The 17,763-nt window shown below is 48.1% G+C and overlaps 1 protein-coding gene across 1 annotated transcript in view; it reads right to left on the bottom strand.

The window, feature by feature from the left end:
* Positions 1-17,763, bottom strand: part of LIPC (lipase C, hepatic type) — a 766,064-nt gene that overhangs the window by 205,467 nt on the left and 542,834 nt on the right. The window contains exon 6 of the mRNA XM_069624353.1: positions 4,015-4,132. Within this exon, the coding sequence (XP_069480454.1) occupies positions 4,015-4,132 (118 nt within the window). The remainder of the gene's footprint in view (positions 1-4,014; positions 4,133-17,763) is intronic.

Here is a 17,763-nt window from a genome sequence, read left to right as displayed (position 1 = left end):
CATCAAACTACTGTGGCTCCTTTTGCAAGTCCATATAATCTTCAAATCCTGCTGCATCATCTACAAGGCTGTCACCGTGAAGTCCCCAAGCTACCTCACTGAGAGACTCAGCATCTCCAGAGGCCTGAAATCCACCAGAAGTAAGAAAATGTGTAGACTTGAACTCTGTTAGTGCAGGAAGGAAGAAAACAGAAGACAGGCCTTCTCTGTCTATGCCCCAAGACTCTGGAACCTCCTCTTCATACACATCCGACTCACCCCCTAGCTAATACAGTGCAGGAAAGAGCACAGGACACTCCTCCTCAAGGAATGGCTCCTCCCTAACACCTAGATCCACCCACCCTCCACTCCCCACACTACCTGAGACTGGGTGAACTGATCTTCACTGTTTCCGCCCCTGGTTACTTGTAGATCCATTGCTGACAATTGCCCTCCCTCACCTGTCGTTAGATCCCCACTCCCTTGTTTCTCTGCTCCCTCACTTTGTTCGTCCCACTATGACTGTAAAGCACTCTGTTACTTCCCGAAGCTAGGTCTGCACTCAATAAATGCCCTAATAATAATAATAATACATTAATAATAATAATAATAATAATAATAATAATAATAATAATAATAATAATAATAATAATAATAATAATAATAAAGAAAGGAAAGGCATTTCGTTGGAATGGGGGATTTGAGGATTTTATGAGATTATTGAGAAGAAATGCTAAATTATTGAAATCTCTATCAATGTAAATGCCATGAATGCTTTTTACAAACAGTTCTATTTCATGGGACTGTTAATGCAGAGCTTTCCTCCACGCCTCTTCCTGACTAGTCAGCATGTGTATGCCTGTTCATTTTTTCTTCTACAGCCATTTATTTTATAGCTGTCTGGGCCAAGATGGGCTTGGATGGCCTTCCGCTCCTCCTCACCCATCATGTGAGTTTTCTCTGCGTTTGCCCGCAGCTCTCTCCCCTTATGAGCTCTAAGGTATGCGTTTCCGTATCCCGCCCCCTTTCTGTCCACTTGCTCTCTGCCCTGCTTCCATGTCTCTTCGCAACTCCCAACACCATCTCTTGTTCCCCTCACGGTTGTATCCTGCTCACTGCTTGTGTTATGGATGCCATGCCAGCACCTCTGTGCGCAACCCTTGCAGGAGCTTATTCCACCCCCAACCTATCCTACCTCGCTTTAGTGCAGCCTTCCTTATGCCAGCACCCAACACCAGCATCCCTCTTCCATCTCTTTCACGCACTGGGAGCCCTTTGCTTTCTGCCCTTGCTCCTTCTCCACCTTGTCTCTTGTGGCTCGCTCCCACCTCCCACTTGATCCCTGTCACCTTTATGTTGCATTTGTGCCCTGGCGTTGTATCAGCCATGGATCCTTCCTCCACTCTCGGCACATCCCGTGGGATGCTCCATGCACTGCACCAGCTCCACGTGGACCTCCCTGAACTTCAACATTGCCACACTGCACTTTTCCAACAAACTGCCTTTCACCTCCTTGCTTTACCATGGCCGCTGCCCTCCCAAGATGCTGTTGGCTACAAAGCTCTCTCCTACCTCGGCACAATGATCTGCACTGCCATTGTTGCCCCTGAAACTCCGCCATGTCAAATCTTGGCACTAATTATGAGCCCTGGACACAGCATTGCCTGCCTGTGCTCACATTATCTGCATGTACATTGACCTTCCTCCTGCAATAATTATTGCCTGCCTCAGTTCACTCGAACTCATTGTGCAATGACCTACCTACCTGCAATCAATGACTCTGACCTTTACTCAATCTTGTGAAGCCTCACTTTTTACCTGCTTGGAACTTCTAATCTTGACTCTTCACTAAGCCCTTTGCTGCCTCTAGCGCTCATCTTATTTTAACCCTCACCTACTGTCTCACTGCCGTCTACATGCCTGATGTAGCCCTTCGTGCCATGAGGCGAGGCTTTTCCAGTCTGCACTCACTCATACCTACTTGTCTTATTCCTTGTCCACATGCCTGATGTAGCCCCTCATGCCAGGAGGCAAGGCTTTTCATACCTATTTGTCCTTTTGCTTGTCTGCATGCCTGATGCAGGCCGTCATGCCGTGAGTCAAGGCGTTTCCAGTCTGCATTCACTCATACCTACCTGTCCTACTGCTTGTCTGCTGAACCACTAACGTAACTGCCGGCAAATCCAGAAGCATTAGAGCTGAGGCTGTATCCAATCAGATGCACATTTTTTTCTCGCAAGGATAGCTCAGGGGCAACGTGCTTGCCTTGGAAGAAAGATGACACGGAGCAACACAGGTTCGATACCCAGGTCTGTGCTTAGAGCCCTCTGGGTATTAAATGCGTTATATATGATATGATATTTTATTTATATCACGCTCATACACAGGCTTTTCAGAGCACGATACACAGGTGTTTCAGAGCCTATCATATCATGCTGATGTAGCCTCTCGTGCCATGTGAGGTTTTTCCAGTCTGCACTCACTCATACCTACTTGTCCTATTGCTTGTCTGCATGCCTGATGTAGGTCCTCGTACCATTAGGCAAGGCTTTTCCAGTCTGCACTCACTCATACCTACTTGTCCTATTGCTTGTCTGCATGCCTGATGTAGGTCCTCGTACCATTAGGCAAGGCTTTTCCAGTCTGCACTCACTCATACCTACTTGTCCTATTGCTTGTTTGCATGCCTGATGTAGCCTCTCGTGCCATGACGTGAGGCTTTTCCAGTCAGCCCTCACTCATACCTACTTGTCCTATTGCTTGTCTACATGCCTGATGTAGTCTCTCGTACCATTAGGCGAGGCTTTTCCAGTCTACACTCACTCATAACTACTTGTTCTATTGCTTGTCTGCATGCCTGATGTAGGTCCTCGTACCATTAGGCAAGGCTTGTCCAGTCTGCCCTCACTCATACCTACTTGTCCTATTGCTTGTTTGCATGCCTGATGTAGCCTCTCGTGCCATGACGTGAGGCTTTTCCAGTCAGCCCTCACTCATACCTACCTTCCTATTGCTTGTCTGCATGCCATGCCTGATGTAGCCTCTCGTACCGTTAGGCGAGGCATTTCCAGTCTGCACTCACTCATAACTACTTGTCCTATTGCTTGTCTGCATGCCTGATGTAGATCCTTGTACCATTATGCAAGGGTTTTCCAGTCTGCACTCACTCATACCTACTTGCCATGTTTGCTTGTCTGGCTTCCAAAGTGAATTTTACCCACTACGTCTGCATATTGTGTAGCCCCCTGCACCTTGAGGTGAGGCATTCCAATTCTGCATTACCTACTTCTACCTGCACTTGCCCCCTCCCACTCTCCCCTGCTTTCTTGTGCAGCACCAGCACGTTCCGAAGGTCTCATAGCCCAGAAGGAATGTTTTTTTTTCTCCTCACCCTTGTCCCCCCACATTTTGTCTTGATGCCTTCGTGTTATAGCACTTGCACGATCCAAATGTCTCAAGGCCTAGCAGGAACGCTTCTGTATTTGTTGCTGTGTAATTTGTCTTTCTTAATCTATGTTTGTTGCTGAAGCATGTTCCTAGGATATGAATGTTGTTTCTAGCAACGCTTCTCCAAGTGTCTTGATTTTGTCATATATTCGTAAATAACTACTTCTGTTGTTCTATATTCCTCTATGCCACTTCTGTTAAATTAATAGAAGTTACATGCATTGTTCCCCTTCTTACTTTACTCAAACCTCTATGTACCTTTCATTTTCAGGTGCACTTGGGGTGTGCAGCTACAGGTATTCTACTGTTTTTATGTGATGTTGACTTTTGTTTCATGCTTGATTATAAAATGGCCTTTGACGGCCTTCAGAAGGCAGCGAAGGCAAGCAAAAGTGCACTTTATAAACCGAGAATTGAATAAATGTAGAGTGTAACCATTGTGTAAACCATAAAACATTAGTTATGTGTTGGAGAATGACAAGGATCAGTCCAAAATACGCAACCCTGGGTTGTCTTTTCTCATTGCAGCCATGTGGGTAGTAGTAAATTGACATTTCTCTCATGAAATGGTTGTATCATAAATATCACCTGTTATTCGTCCTATCTTGGCTGAACCACTGACGTAACTGCCGGCAAATCCTGAAGCATGAGCGCCGAGGCTGTATCCAATCAGATGCACATTCCTTCTGGGGTATTGGCTGGATAGCTGGAAAACATTGAAAATGCAAAATGTAATATCAGCCTTCTCAAGAGACAGAACATTGCCCATTTCACATAGGGCACGACCTGTTTGTAGCTAAAGCAAGGGTTTCCAAGACCAGTCTGCAGGAACCAAATCCAATGCATGTGAATACCGTGACTCTGATAGGGTGATCATGACATGTTCAGTGGATGTCCGGGAGATCTGGTGTGACCTGACTCTCCAAGACCGCTATCGGAAAGCCTGGGGTGGTATCGGTCATGGGAGACGTATGCCAACCTTTCCGACAGAGCGCCAACCCCTCTTATGTGTTACATCATAAAAGGTGAACACCAAAGAGAGAGATACGTAGGCATCTCCATGTTAATTGCCACTAAATGAGCCCCCTGAAAACACAGTACTGAACCGGAAAATCTTTAAAATAGCATGACAGTTATTCTCCAGTACCGTTGCATTACTTTTTCATGGTAAATCATAATGGATGCATTGACCAAACAACGAAGGAGGATGCTCTTGTTTGGGTATCTTTTGTCACCTTATTCTGATTGTCAATGAACCAGATCCAATACTACATTTATTTATATTCTGGACAAAATTTAAAGACTGACTAGGGATCAGACAGTATTTCCTGGCGCTAGATATACTCATAATTAAGCAACGCTTGTCTTTTCCTGATGCGTGTGAAGTGGAGAAGAAGGTGGGAGAGTTTGCACGTCAATTTATTTTTCTTTCTTTCCCTCTATTCTCTATACTCCCTCACTTAGGTCCCCAAAATGGTCTTCATTCTCTCCACAACTCCCTTCTATCATTGTCTCACCGGCACTTTGCTGCATTTTGCTTCCCCTTCTCTTTCTTTCTCTATTTTGTTTTACTTTCTTTTTTTCTTCTCTTTTTCTCAAATCCCTATGACTAAGACTTTCTTCTTCTGCTCACTGATCTCTACATTTTAACTATTGTATTCTTGTTGATACACTCATTCCTTCCTCCTTCTTTTGATCATGTCACTCCTGAGTTTATTTTCAACCAGGTTCTTTTCTCTCTTCTTGCTCGAGCCCTCTCTAATCAGGACACCACGCCAAGTTGCCTTCCCTGCTTCCCACACTTTTAATTTGGAAACCTCCCAGTATTGTTTATCTTGAAATATTCATTAATTTCATTTTCCATCTCTGTCTTAAAGACAGGATCTTTCCAGAGAGTTTCATTACATCGCCATCAACCCCCCTTCGTAGGTGAGTTGTCCCAGTTGACATCGGTCGTGACCATATCGTGGTCGGACCAGGTGACTGGAACAATCTCCAATCTCGTTGCCGTGTTATATAATTCCTCTGATAGGTATATATAATCAGTCCTAGTGAACTGATTATGGGGGGCAGAATAGAAGGTATAGCCCCACTCGTTGGGATGGAGCTCCCGCCATGTGTCTCGTAGTCTGTATATATTGAACATATTCGCGACCTCGGTGCGGCCTCCCTCAGCTGGCTCTCTCGAGTCAAGATTGCCTGCTTTCCTATCCAGACAGGGCCATAAATTAAGGTCACCTCCAAGGAGGAGATGACTCGTGGCCTCCAGCATGATTTTGGGGACTGTCTTAGCCAGAAATTGAGATTGTCCTGCGTTGGGGAGTATACTGTGGCAAATGTAATGTTCACTTTTCCAATAGAGCATGCCACCAGCAAAGCACGCCCCTCTACATCTGCCCATGTCTTGGTGGTCGTGAATCCCAGCCCTTTTCTAATGAGTATGCTTACTCCCCCTTTTCTTAGAGGTCCAGAACCCCAAAACTCTGACCCCATTCGCACCTCTAGGAGTCTTCGTTCTTCCCCTTAGGCGTATTTCGTTTCTTGTAAGAGGAGAACATCAAGTCACCCTGCTGAATTCCTGGCACACCAAAGATCTCTTGATTGGAGAATTGAGACCCTTGATATTTAGTGTTCCTACCCTAAGGAGGCCTCTCATCTGTGGGTCCGTATTAACCACCATTTATGATCACAAATGTCAAGTGACCTCTCAACAAAGATCGGCAACCTAGCGAACTATTAATCAAACGTGCATGTACCAATTCGTTTCTCGATGAGGATTCTGTTCCCAACCCCCCTCCCTCCACCCGCCCCCATTCTCCTTTCCTGGTTGATGGCGTCCGACCAAGATCAGTTGAAAATGCAGATTCGGTATGCGACCACCAGTGGAGACCGTTACCTCACTGTCCCATCTCACAAAACATCCTCAATAACGTTTGAGCCCCCATTCCACGTTCCCTCCCCGCATCCCAGGTCAAAACATTAACTCTCAGAAGAAATTGAAAACTCATCTCTCACACAAGTTCGCCCTCAGTAACGCACACATCTTCCCTCAGCACGGAGCGTTCAGGCAAAGAGTCCTCACTGCACCCGGGACGGGTGGGGTCTGGGCCACGAAGGACCCGTCAGATTGTCTGCAGTCACACCGCACACTCCTGGTATCCTCCTCATGTGGAACTTCCTCTTTCACAGCAATCCAGGCAGGGGGGGAGTCCTACCCATGCAGGACCCCCCCACCTACGTCCCTAGAAGGGCGAATTCACAAGCGCCCTAGGCAATCTGACTGTGAGCAGTAGCAAACTTTAGGAGATCCATTTAAATATCTGGCAGACTCAATTATCCCCCTCAGGGGAAATGTTGCCTCTCTGGAATTTCCTTGATCCCTTGACTTGTCTCCTCTTTGGCACTTGGAGATGCCATTGTCTTCCACTTCATCCTGCTTCTTCTTGGTCTCCACCATCTTGACGTGTCTCCAAAAGTTCTGAGGCACAGGTGCGAATCTCTTTTTCGGATCTCAGCTGCACTTTCTTGCCTTCGTGTTCAAAAGAGAGGGAGAAGGGGTAACCCCATCTATATCGGATCCCGTGTTCTTTGAACCATTTCGTGAGGGGACCGCCCATTCGCCTCAGGGCTAGGGTCAAGGAAGATAGGTCTTGAAAGCTAGTTATTCATGCCCCTTCGAGGGTGATCGATCCACCGGCCTTGGACTTTTCCAAGATCCTGGCCTTATCCTGGTATCTATGGAAGCAGGCAAGGACCGCCCGCCCTGTGTATCCTCTCCGTTTTTGGCTCATCAATCTCCTCATCAGCGACCAATAGCTTAATTATATCATGGATCGTCTTCCTGAGGTCTCCCTCTGTTTCACCTTCGTGTTCCGGGATGACAAAAAGCACTGATTATTTTGCCTTTCCAAATCGTCTCTTTTGAGACGAAACTCTTCCTCCCTCTGCTCTATCTCAGCTATTCGGAGTTCCATTTGGGTTTCGAGAGTGTCTATGGAGACTTGATTATTATCAACTCCTTTGAGTCTCTCTTCGATCTTATCCATTTGCTGTGTGATCTTATCAATCTTCCCGCCTATATTGGCCCCCATGTTCCTTATTTCGCGCAGGAGAGCGGCAATGTCTCCTTTGGTGGCTTGTGATTCCGTTCCAGAGATCTCATGATCGGGATAGCAGTACTCTCAACTGCAGGAGGGAATGGAGCGTAGGCAAACTTGGCTAGCTTCAATTTTATGTCCATATATACAGAGGCAGCTCTTCCCCTGCTCTCTTAGTTAGACTGCTCCGTGGCGAGGAGAGTTGTTCCTGCGCCCTATAATAAGGCACAAATAGGGGCAGTAGGCTTTTAATCACAAGGAGGCGATGATCAGAATCTATTAGTGTCACCTAAAGGGGTTGGTAGTAGGTTCACTGAGTATTCTCGGAGTCCGGCGTCTGTGAAGGGCCCTCTGAGTCCAACGAGGGTAAACAAGTCGGTTTCAATACAGCCCGTCGGTTAAAGTCCCTGGAGTCCCTCATGGGTCATGTGTTTCCCCCACTTTGTACAATATTTTTACAAAGCCTCGCTTTGATATCTTGGACAAACTAGGGGTCTCATATACCAACTACGCTGATGAAACCCAGATTCTTATCCCAATCCAAGGAGACTATGACAATGACACCAGCCTCATAAATAAAATCTACCAAATCATCCAAACCTGGATGGCCACACATGGCCTATGTCTTAATGACGACACGACCGAGCTCTTAATAATCGGGTCCACCAGTAAACTTAACAAATTGCCCCAATTGTACAATTCCATCACTATTGACGGCATCAAAATCAAGGTAGCCAAGGAAGTTAAAACCCTAGGATTCTACTTAGATTCAGCTCTCACCCTCGACAAGCAAGGAAATGCTATAGCCTCAGCAACTAGCTACACCTGCAAACGTATTCACGCCTGCCAACCAACCATACCTGTCCACAGACAGCTGTACCACCATAGCGCGAGCCCTCATCCTCTCCAAACTAGACTACTACAATGCACTGTACCTAGGCACAAGTAAACACAACACCAACAAACTCCAAACCCTGCAGAACAATGCCCTTAGAACAGCATTAGGCATTCCCAAAGAACAGCACATATCTGACCAAAGAAGAGCCGTCAACTGGCTGGCCATCAATTACCGTATCAAACTTAAAACTCTGAATATTACACACAACTGTCTGAATAATAAAGCACCTGCATACCTCACAGAGAAATTCACAAAGTACACCTCTGAATGACCCATCAGAAAGGCCCAATCAAATAGTATAAAAATTCCCAACTTCAAACTGGAGGGTCCAGCTTCCCAGTACTAGCAGCTCATCTTTGGAACTCCATCCCAGACTCACTTAGAGCTACCTCTTCCTTCCATGTGTTCAAAGCTAATGTCAAACTCTGGCTTCACACCAATGACTGCTAAAGCCTCAAATGTACTGAATATTCTGTATACTTAATGTAAAATATTTGAAATTGTTACATATCCGACTCGTAAGTTATGTGATATTGTAACATAAGACATTTTTGATATGTGATCCTGTAACATAAGAAATGTAAAATATTTAAGTACCTATAACCTAAGATTCTATTTCTTGCAAGCACCCAGTTGCTTAATGGCTCGGCGCGCTCTATAAATAAATAAACAATACAATAAACAATACAATAGAAAGGAGGCACGCCCCCCGTTTCCGGGGGTCCAACCCTTCAGGAGAGAAGGAGGCTCGCTCTCGTCACATATGGATGGCGAGTGTGGTCTCAGTGGGGTCTCCATGTGATCACAATATTGGGGTGAGCGAGCAATTACCAAGTACTGGTGTTATGTAGTGTCTGAGGAGGTCTGCTTAGTCTGCGCGTGGCGATTATCACTCCGGGGCGGCCACCACACTGAGCGAGGGTGCACTCTCCGGGGGCCTGATTCTCTAAATACTATTCTTTATGCGGGTCTCTATTGCCTATTATGGCTTGTAGGGTGGATCTTTTATTTAATAGTTGCTGTGTCTTTGAAAATCAAAAATATCCAAGCCAGGTCATTCCAGGAGTGTGTCTTAATACATACTGGTCATTCGTATCACTTGCCTTTTCTTCCGGTTCACTCCGTTTCTCACCTTTCGACCACGGGGTGCACACTCTGGTCAGTACTAGTCAGGAAATCTTATGTTCTAGGGTCCTTCGTTCCATTGGGAGTCTTTATGGGGAGCACACTTCATTCCACACTTCAACTGACCCAGGGCCTAGCAGTTGTTCATATGTGCTCTCTAAGATGTGGCAGGTTTTGCCTGTGGTCTGACAAATGGACATGGTTGGCAGAGCCTCGTTCAGGGCCAGGCCCCCTTCCCAGCGTGAGCGTTTGCATGAGCGGTAAAAGTTCTTGACCGATGTAGATATGAAGGGATCAGTGGTGGTAGGGTGCCTGCAGACCAGCTTTCTCTTCCCACCAGTGTCCCAATCCGCGTGGCAGGGTGGCCAGGAGCCAAATCAGCAAGGAAAGGGCAGCCTTCACTACAGCGGTGGTTGCGGGGTGCTTCGGAAGGCAGGGTTCTGCGGAATCCACATGTTCAATTTTGTGGAAATTCGGGGGCGTGTGCAAGGAGAGACCTCCGCTGTCTGGGTCAGCGCAGGCATAGTCCCTTTTGGGCTAGCGGCAGCGCTTTAGAGCTGCGCGCAAGGTTTCAAACCTCAATTCTGATCCCTGATGCGTGGCGGAGTCTCAGGCAGTGTTACCTGCTGCTTCTTTCTCCGCAGAGCTCCGATCGCACCATTGCAAGTCATAGCGCTGGGGGGGGCGGGCAGGGGGCAGCAGGAAGATGTGCCAGTTGTGCGAGTTTCACTGCTCACCTCTGGGGCATTGCTGGAGTGCTGCAACGGGGCCAGGGGCTGCCCACGGACTGTTTCGTTGTGTTTCCAACGGCGGGGCACAAAACACCAGATGGAAGCTAGCTCCAGTGCGGAGAGGTCGGTTCGAACAGACACATTCCTTGTTGGATCGGAGTGTCCTTCCCCGCCACCTGTTCGCTGCTTGGGGCACAGGCAGTCCCAGGGTTTACGAGCAGATCCCTGCTTCACTTTCTGCGTGCGCCTTCAATTCATCCTTCCGGCAGAGGGGCCTTGCTTCCACACAGTGTTTCTCCTTGGGTCCTGCAGGGATTCACTATGTTGTTGGATCGCCTGGGGGGGAATTGGTTCCTATATCTGGGTCACCTCGATTTCCTGGGTGGGGGGGGGGTCCGCCAGTGGGGGCTCAATCCACCTTTGGGACCACGGGGTGCAGAGCTCATGCGGAGTCTGGGCTCATCCGCGCTCCCCCTGGTGGCCAGGAGTCTTACTGTTTAACCATGATGACCTTCAGAGTTATGAGTTTTGGCAAAGGTTTGTGTCTAGTTTGTGAACGTCGGGAAAGTATTTGCATGCAAACCATGCATGCTGCTTTTTGCTGTCTCTACCTCTGCTGCATTGTATCACACACACTTAGAAGAGTATGCTAACATAACCCCTGTTCCCGTTGTCACCAAAGCTATCTCTGAAATAATTACCAGCACTGCCTGTAAAGTAAAAAGACTTAAAAGAAGCGTGAATGCTGACTTTGACCATGTAAATGCCTATTTAGCTGATTCGGCACACATCACTAATAATATGTGGTACCAGCACATGACAAAGGTGGGGAAAGAAAACACAAATGAGAGCTGCTATGTGTGTTCTCCCATCCCCTATGCCATGAGCACCTCCAGAACATTCATAGCAACAGGGATTCCAGCAGCCAGAGCACAATGCCTTTTGCATTTAGCAGTCTGCACCGCGAGAGGCCAATTTCAAGGAAAATGGGCCACATTGCGTATTTGTATTTGTTTTATTTGTAACGCACACCATCAGGCCCGGAGGCATCAGGGCGCAACTTTGGACATGGTTACATAGCGAGAATAGATACAGTGCAAAGTAATTAAGAACATACCACAATAAACATAATTTACAGAGTAGAGATTAGAACAGGCGTTTTACTAGGGCAGGGCTCCGAGGTGCATAAGAAATCCGCGTTTCTAGGCTGGTTGAAGAGCCAGGATTTCGTTTTGGACTTGAAGATACTAAAGCATTCTTCTGATCTAATGGTGAGGGGGAGGGCATTCCAAAGCTTGGAAGCTAGGACGGGGAAGCTTGATCCACCCGCTTTTTGTAGTTTGAACCTAGGGATGGTTTAAACAGTGGGTCTGGGCGGTTCTTTGAGGGCGGGTAGGCTTGTGGCGGGAAAGCCGGCTGCAGAGATACGGGGTGGCTTGGTTGGCTAGGCATTTGTGGGTAAGGCCTAAGGTTTTCAGTGCAATTCTCTGTTTGACTGGTAGCCAGTGTAGGTTGGATCTAGATTCCGAGATGTGATGGTTACGCGGGATGTTTAGGGCCACTCTAATGGCGTTGTTCTGGGAGATTTGCAATTTGTTCAAATTCTCTTGGCTAGTTCCTAAATAGAGGGCGCTACCATAGTCGATTTTGGCCATGATGAGGGTTCTGGCCAGTGTGACTGTGTTGGGGGTGGTCAGAAATGGCCTACAGGCTGCAGTGAGTTTGCAGGTGTATGCTGAGGCAGATCTGACTGCATTTGTTTGTCGGGATAGGGATAAGGTCAAGGTAGACTCCTAAGGTTTTAGTGTCTTTCGAAACTTGGATGGTGTTGCCATCAATGATGAACGATTGGTAGGCCGGCTCAAGTTTACTAAGACGCTGCATAGTACCCAAGATGAGGAGCTCAGTCTTGTCATCATTGAGGCATAACTGGTGTTGTGCCATCCAAGCTTGTATGACCAGGTAGATGTCATTCAGGGCCTTGGTGTCAGCCAAGTAGTCACCAGTGATGGGAATGAGTATCTGGGTGTTGTCAGCATAATTCGTATAAGAGACACCCAGATAGTGAAGTACATCAAAGAGCGGTTTTGTAAAAACTTTATAGAGTGTTGGCGACATGCAAGAGCCCTGGGGGACGCCGCAGTGTATAGGGGAGGGAGGGATTTGCAGCTGCAGATTGAGAAAAGACCCGCATAGATCTATTACTCAAGAATGATTTGATCCAGGCCGTAGCTGACGGAGAGAAATGGGCAGCAGAGTGAAGATGCTTACATAAGATCTGGTGGTTGACCAAATCGAATGCCGCAGAGAGGTCGAGTAGAAGTAACAAGGCAAGGTTGCCGTTGTCCTTTAAAACTTTGATTTGAGTTTTTAAATCTAGTAGAGCTGTCTCTGTTCCGTGTCTGGGGCGGAAGCCAGATTGTCTGAGACCTAGAAGATTATTGGCTTCCAAGTACTCCAAGAACAGTAGTAATAGGTCGGTAATTGGTAGGTATGCTAGGGTCAAGGGACGTTTTTTTAAGCAGGGGGATCACCCATGCGTCCTTAAGATTGTCAGGGACGATTCCTGTTTTAAAGGAGGCATTGATGAAGGATGTGATAAATGGAGCCAAATTGTGGGCAGATTCCTTAATAATTGGGGCAGGGCAAGGATCACCCTGGCATTTGGAAGGTTTGATCCTCAGGATAATGTTTTCCACCTCCGCAGCGGTGAGCGGTGAGAAGGCAAACCGTTTGAGATTGGGCAAGTCAGGGGGGAGGGCCCCAGCTGGTGTAGGAGGGCGATTATCCAGTTTCAGACTGTCTTGTTTAGCTATGATTTTAGATTGAAGCATGGTGATTTTATTCAGTAACGCTGCCTGAATGTTATCACACCATTTGCTATCTTTAATGCAAGTGTTGGGAGGGGTAACAGGAGTTTCAAGCTCTTTTAGGATCTTAAAGAGTTCCTTAGAGTTGGAGTCAGCTTGCAGGATGCGATTATTAAGGGACTCTTTTTTCGCTTCTATAATGGCTGCTTTGAATGTGAGCGATGCCAAAAAGAAACCGTCTTTGTGCGCGTCAGAAGGGTGACTTTTCCAACGATTTTTGGCACAGCGTTTGGTTTTGCGGAGTACTCTTAACTGTGGAGTGAACCAAGAGTTAAGGTGTGCCCGTGGTTTGGCCTTCCTCAGTTTAATAGGGGCAATAGTGTCTATAGCTGTGAGCATGCTGCAGTTATAGATGTCATCTAGGGTGGTGGGGTCATTGCAGGAGTCAGTGGCCGCTTTGAGTGAAGGGAGTAGCAGAGGGAGAAGTTTCTCCTTAGTTATGTCCTTTTTATTTCTGGTCGGGAGAGCAGGTGCGATCCAGGTCTGGATACGGGGGGAGGCTTCAATATTAAAGGTGATAATGTGGTGGTCTGACCATAAGCAAGGGGTGTTAGCCAAGACGTTGATAGTGCAGTTAGAGCTGTCAAGGGTCCTACCTTTAGAGTGCATGGGCTCTTGGATGTGCAAGGTGAAGCTAGAATTAGAAAGGGCGTTTTCCAAGTCTAGTGCAGTGGGGTCTTTGGGGTCGCCAAGTCCCAGGTTGAGGTCTCCAAGGATGATGATTTGTGAGTTAGTTTTCGCATTATCAAGGAGGAGGGTAGAAATTTCACCGACAAAGGAAGGTGCAGGGCCTGGGGGCCTGTAGATTAGGTGGAGGGTAGCTGTTTGATTAGGTGTAAGTGTGAGTTTGATTGATATTAGTTCAGCGGACTCGAGTTTAGTGTTGGTCAATACTCTTAAATCCAGAGTGGTTTGTGGATGATGGCTAGGCCACCACCTATGGTGTGGGAGGCAGAGGTGCGGTCACATCTCATGATGCTGAAGCCGGGTGGTAGGGCAAGGGACAAGGAGGGTCCGGATGCGGCATGAAGCCAAGTTTCAGCTATGGCAATGAAGTCAAGATCTGAAGATGTTATAAGGTCTGCTAGATCTAGTGCGTGCGCTGGGAGGGATCTGGCGTTGATGAGGGCGCCCTTGATAATCAGCAGTTTCGCCTCTGTAGAGGGGGGTTTGCCATTGGTGGGTGCAGTGGGTGAGCACGGTGGTGTGTGTCGTGTTTGCTTGGGGAGGTTACTACGGGTGGGGCGTATGCGGAATCTGGTGCCTAGTCTTTTGTTTCTGAGAGACAAGGAGCACGGTTGGTTCGGGGTGGGTTTACTAGCGAAGTCTTCCAGCCAGAGGGCTGGGTCATTGAAGTATGGGTTAATGTCAGTGTTGAGGTGCTGGAAGCCTAAGGTAGGTGCCATAGGGTCCATTGTGGCGGTTGCCATGCGCGGGGTCGGGGGGGTAAGGCTTGGGGGCGATAAGGTGTCTGATGGCAGAGGGTGTGTCGGCCGTGTGCGTGGCTGGGTGATGATTGCTGCTTCAAAAGGCAGAATGTGGTACAGTATAAGGAGTGCCCTAAAGAGCATGGTGGATGTGCACCTAGGAGGAGATGCGTCACAACAATGGGTAAATTCGATTATGCTAGAACAGTGCAAAATCGGTAATAGGCAGGTTCGATTTTAGCTAGGGCAGTGCAAAATCAGCAATAGAAAGGTTTGATTTTAGCTAGGGAAGTGCAAAATCAACAATAGGCAGGTTCGATTTTAGCTAGGGCAGTGCAAAATCAACAATAGGCAGGTTCGATTTTAGCTAGGGCGGTGCAAAATCAACAGTAGGCAGGTTCGGTTTTGGCTAGGGCGGTGCTAAATCAACAATAGGCACGTTCGATTTTGGCTAGGACCATACACAACCAACAGTAGGCAAGTTATTTTTAGCAAAGGCAGTGCACAATGAACAATAAGCATGTTTGATTTGACTAGAGTAGTGCAGAATCAACAGAGAGCAAGTTCACTTTGGCTCGGCAACGTAGAATCAACAGTAGACAGGTACGAATTTAGCTGGGGCAATACACAGACAATAATAAGCAAGATAACCATTAGATAAGGCAATGCACATTCGGGGAGCGGACTGCAGAATGCTTCAGAGTAAATGGGGACACGGATTGGGAGGTGGACGGAACAGTGTACTGTAAACAATGGGTGCGGTGGAGGAACACGTACCTTGGCGTGAGCCGTACAGAATCGGGCAGTGCAGCACACAGTGCTGGCATAGAGCAGAGTCGAGTGGCCGCCTTGGATCGTGAGTGGAGCCAGACCTTGGATTAGCCCAAGATAGATGCGCAAAAGCAGGCACAAGATAGGCTGCAGTACAATTAGACAGTTAGCACGTGTGGAGGGTTAGCGGCAGAACAGTATTTGTTAGGTTGGCGCCACATACAAGATATTGAGGCATTATATAAGGAGATTCAAGTCTATGATACCGGAGGTTGCTGGCAGGGTAGCGTTGGGTGTGGGAAGGGCAGAGGGCGGATCACCCGTTCGCGATGAACGCAAATAGGCCTTACGGAGTTGCAAATGACATGGTATGTAGCGTGGTCAGTTAGTGTAGTATATGCACTTACCCTGAGGGTTCAAACAGTCTGTATTGAATCGGGCACCGTTTGTGGCTCCTGGCTCCTTCGGCTCAGAAAGGCTCCAGACAGGGTTGCCTTGTGGGTAGGGCCTTAGGAGGAGGGCCGGCCTCTTCACCTGCCAGCGAATGGGTGTTGATTATGGCCGCACCATTGGAAAAATGGGAGAAGGGCAGGCCTTAGAATGCCGTTACCAAGGTAGCGCACGGCAGCCGAGGTGCAAGTCGAAGCTGGAGGCCATTTTAGAATGGCGGTGATCCTCGTATCCTGTAATGGAGATGGGACACCGTCGATCGGCATCCAATGCTCTGATGGTGGATGCAGCTCAATAAATTAGGTGCTCCGCGCCAGTGTAGCACAGGAGAAATACTCCATGCAGGCTGCCGACAAAAGGCTGGTGATCGGGGGGTGCGGGAGAATTCGATAATGTGCTCCTTCCCTTACCTCACTGCTGTGAGTGCCTGGGGGGGGCTGTGGGCTGCTCCTGCAGCTGAGACGGAGGGAGCTCCTGCTCATACATCTCCTGGCCGCATACAAGTGTGGGAGATGGCTCCAGAGAGGGTTGCCTTGTGGGAAGGGCCTTAGGGGGAGGGTCAGCTACTTCTCCTGCCGGCAAATGGGTGTTGATTATGGCCGCACCGTTGGCCAATGGGAGAAGGGCAGGCCTTAGAATGCCGTTACCAAGGTAGCGCACGGCAGCCGAGGTGCAAGTCGAAGCTGGAGGCCATTTTAGAATGGCGGTGATCCTCGTGTCCTGTAATGGAGATGGGACACCGTCGATCGGCATCCAATGCTCTGAAGGTGGATGCAGCTCAATAAATCAGGTGCTCCGCGCCAGTGTAGCACAGGACAATTACTCCATACAGGCTGCCGACAAAAGGCTGGTGATCGGGGGGTGCCGGAGAATTCGATAATGTGCTCCTTCCCTTACCTCACTGCTGTGAGTGCCTGGAGGGGGCTGTGGGCTGCTCCTGCAGCTGAGACAGAGGGAGCTCCTGCTGATACACCTCCTGGCCGCATGCAAGTGTGGGAGGTGGCTCCAGACAGGGTTGCCTTGTGGGTAGGGCCTTAGGGGGAGGGCCGGCTACTTCGCCTGCTGGCGAATGGGTGTTGATTATGGCCGCACCATTGGCCAATGGGAGAAGGGCAAGCCTTAGAATGCCGTTACCAAGGTAGCGCACGGCAGCCGAGGTGCAAGTCGAAGCTGGAGGCCATTTTAGAATGGCGGTGATGTGATGTAGGATGTTGCAAAAGACGTACCCGTACGAAGATAGCTACATCAAGACTCAAGCAATGATGGACGATTACTGGAGCTCACATAAGATGATACAGTACATACTGGAGGGCCCAAACAAAGAGGAAGCCAGAGTAGTGACCCAAAAGGAATTGCAGTGCCGAAAAACAGGGTAAAAGGAGACAGGAGGACTGCCAGGTTGCTGGGAGAGACCTCAACTGTTGGTGTATGGACAAGTGTTCACAGGAGGATGGATGGAAAGACAATGGGGTGCAAAGCACAGGCATTCCTAATGGTTCCAGTAGAAGTGGTCCAGAAGGAAAATGATGACTGCCTCAAAGAATGGGCAGCGAGTGACAAGCTGCTCACGTGGGTTGAAAATGAAGCAGGCCCTATGTCTATGATACTGCTCAAAAATGCTTTCCTGTGTTTCCAGAATGATGGTCCAGTGAAGGTAAGGGAGAATAACGGATGCAAAACAAACATCGAAGATACCGGGTATGAAAGTAGGTACTGCAGTAATAATGGACCAGTAATGGGCCTGTGGGTCCAAAGCATACATGCAATTGCCACCAAACTGCAGAGGGATATGCTCCATAGCACAGCTAAATACACCAGCTTTAGACATACAAATGGAAGGGTTTCCCAAAATGGAAGCGCACCAAGGGAGGAAAAGGTCCGTAGAGCTGACAAGCGTGATACGGGGGAACTATATCTCATCCAAAATAGATGAAGCACTCGATGCGATACCACCAGAGTACAGACTGT

The sequence above is a fragment of the Ambystoma mexicanum genome, chromosome 11 (assembly GCF_040938575.1).
Source record: "Ambystoma mexicanum isolate Mex_15411 chromosome 11, UKY_AmexF1_1, whole genome shotgun sequence".
NCBI classification, from domain to species: domain Eukaryota; kingdom Metazoa; phylum Chordata; class Amphibia; order Caudata; family Ambystomatidae; genus Ambystoma; species Ambystoma mexicanum.
This window is presented reverse-complemented; position numbering and strand designations above follow the sequence as displayed.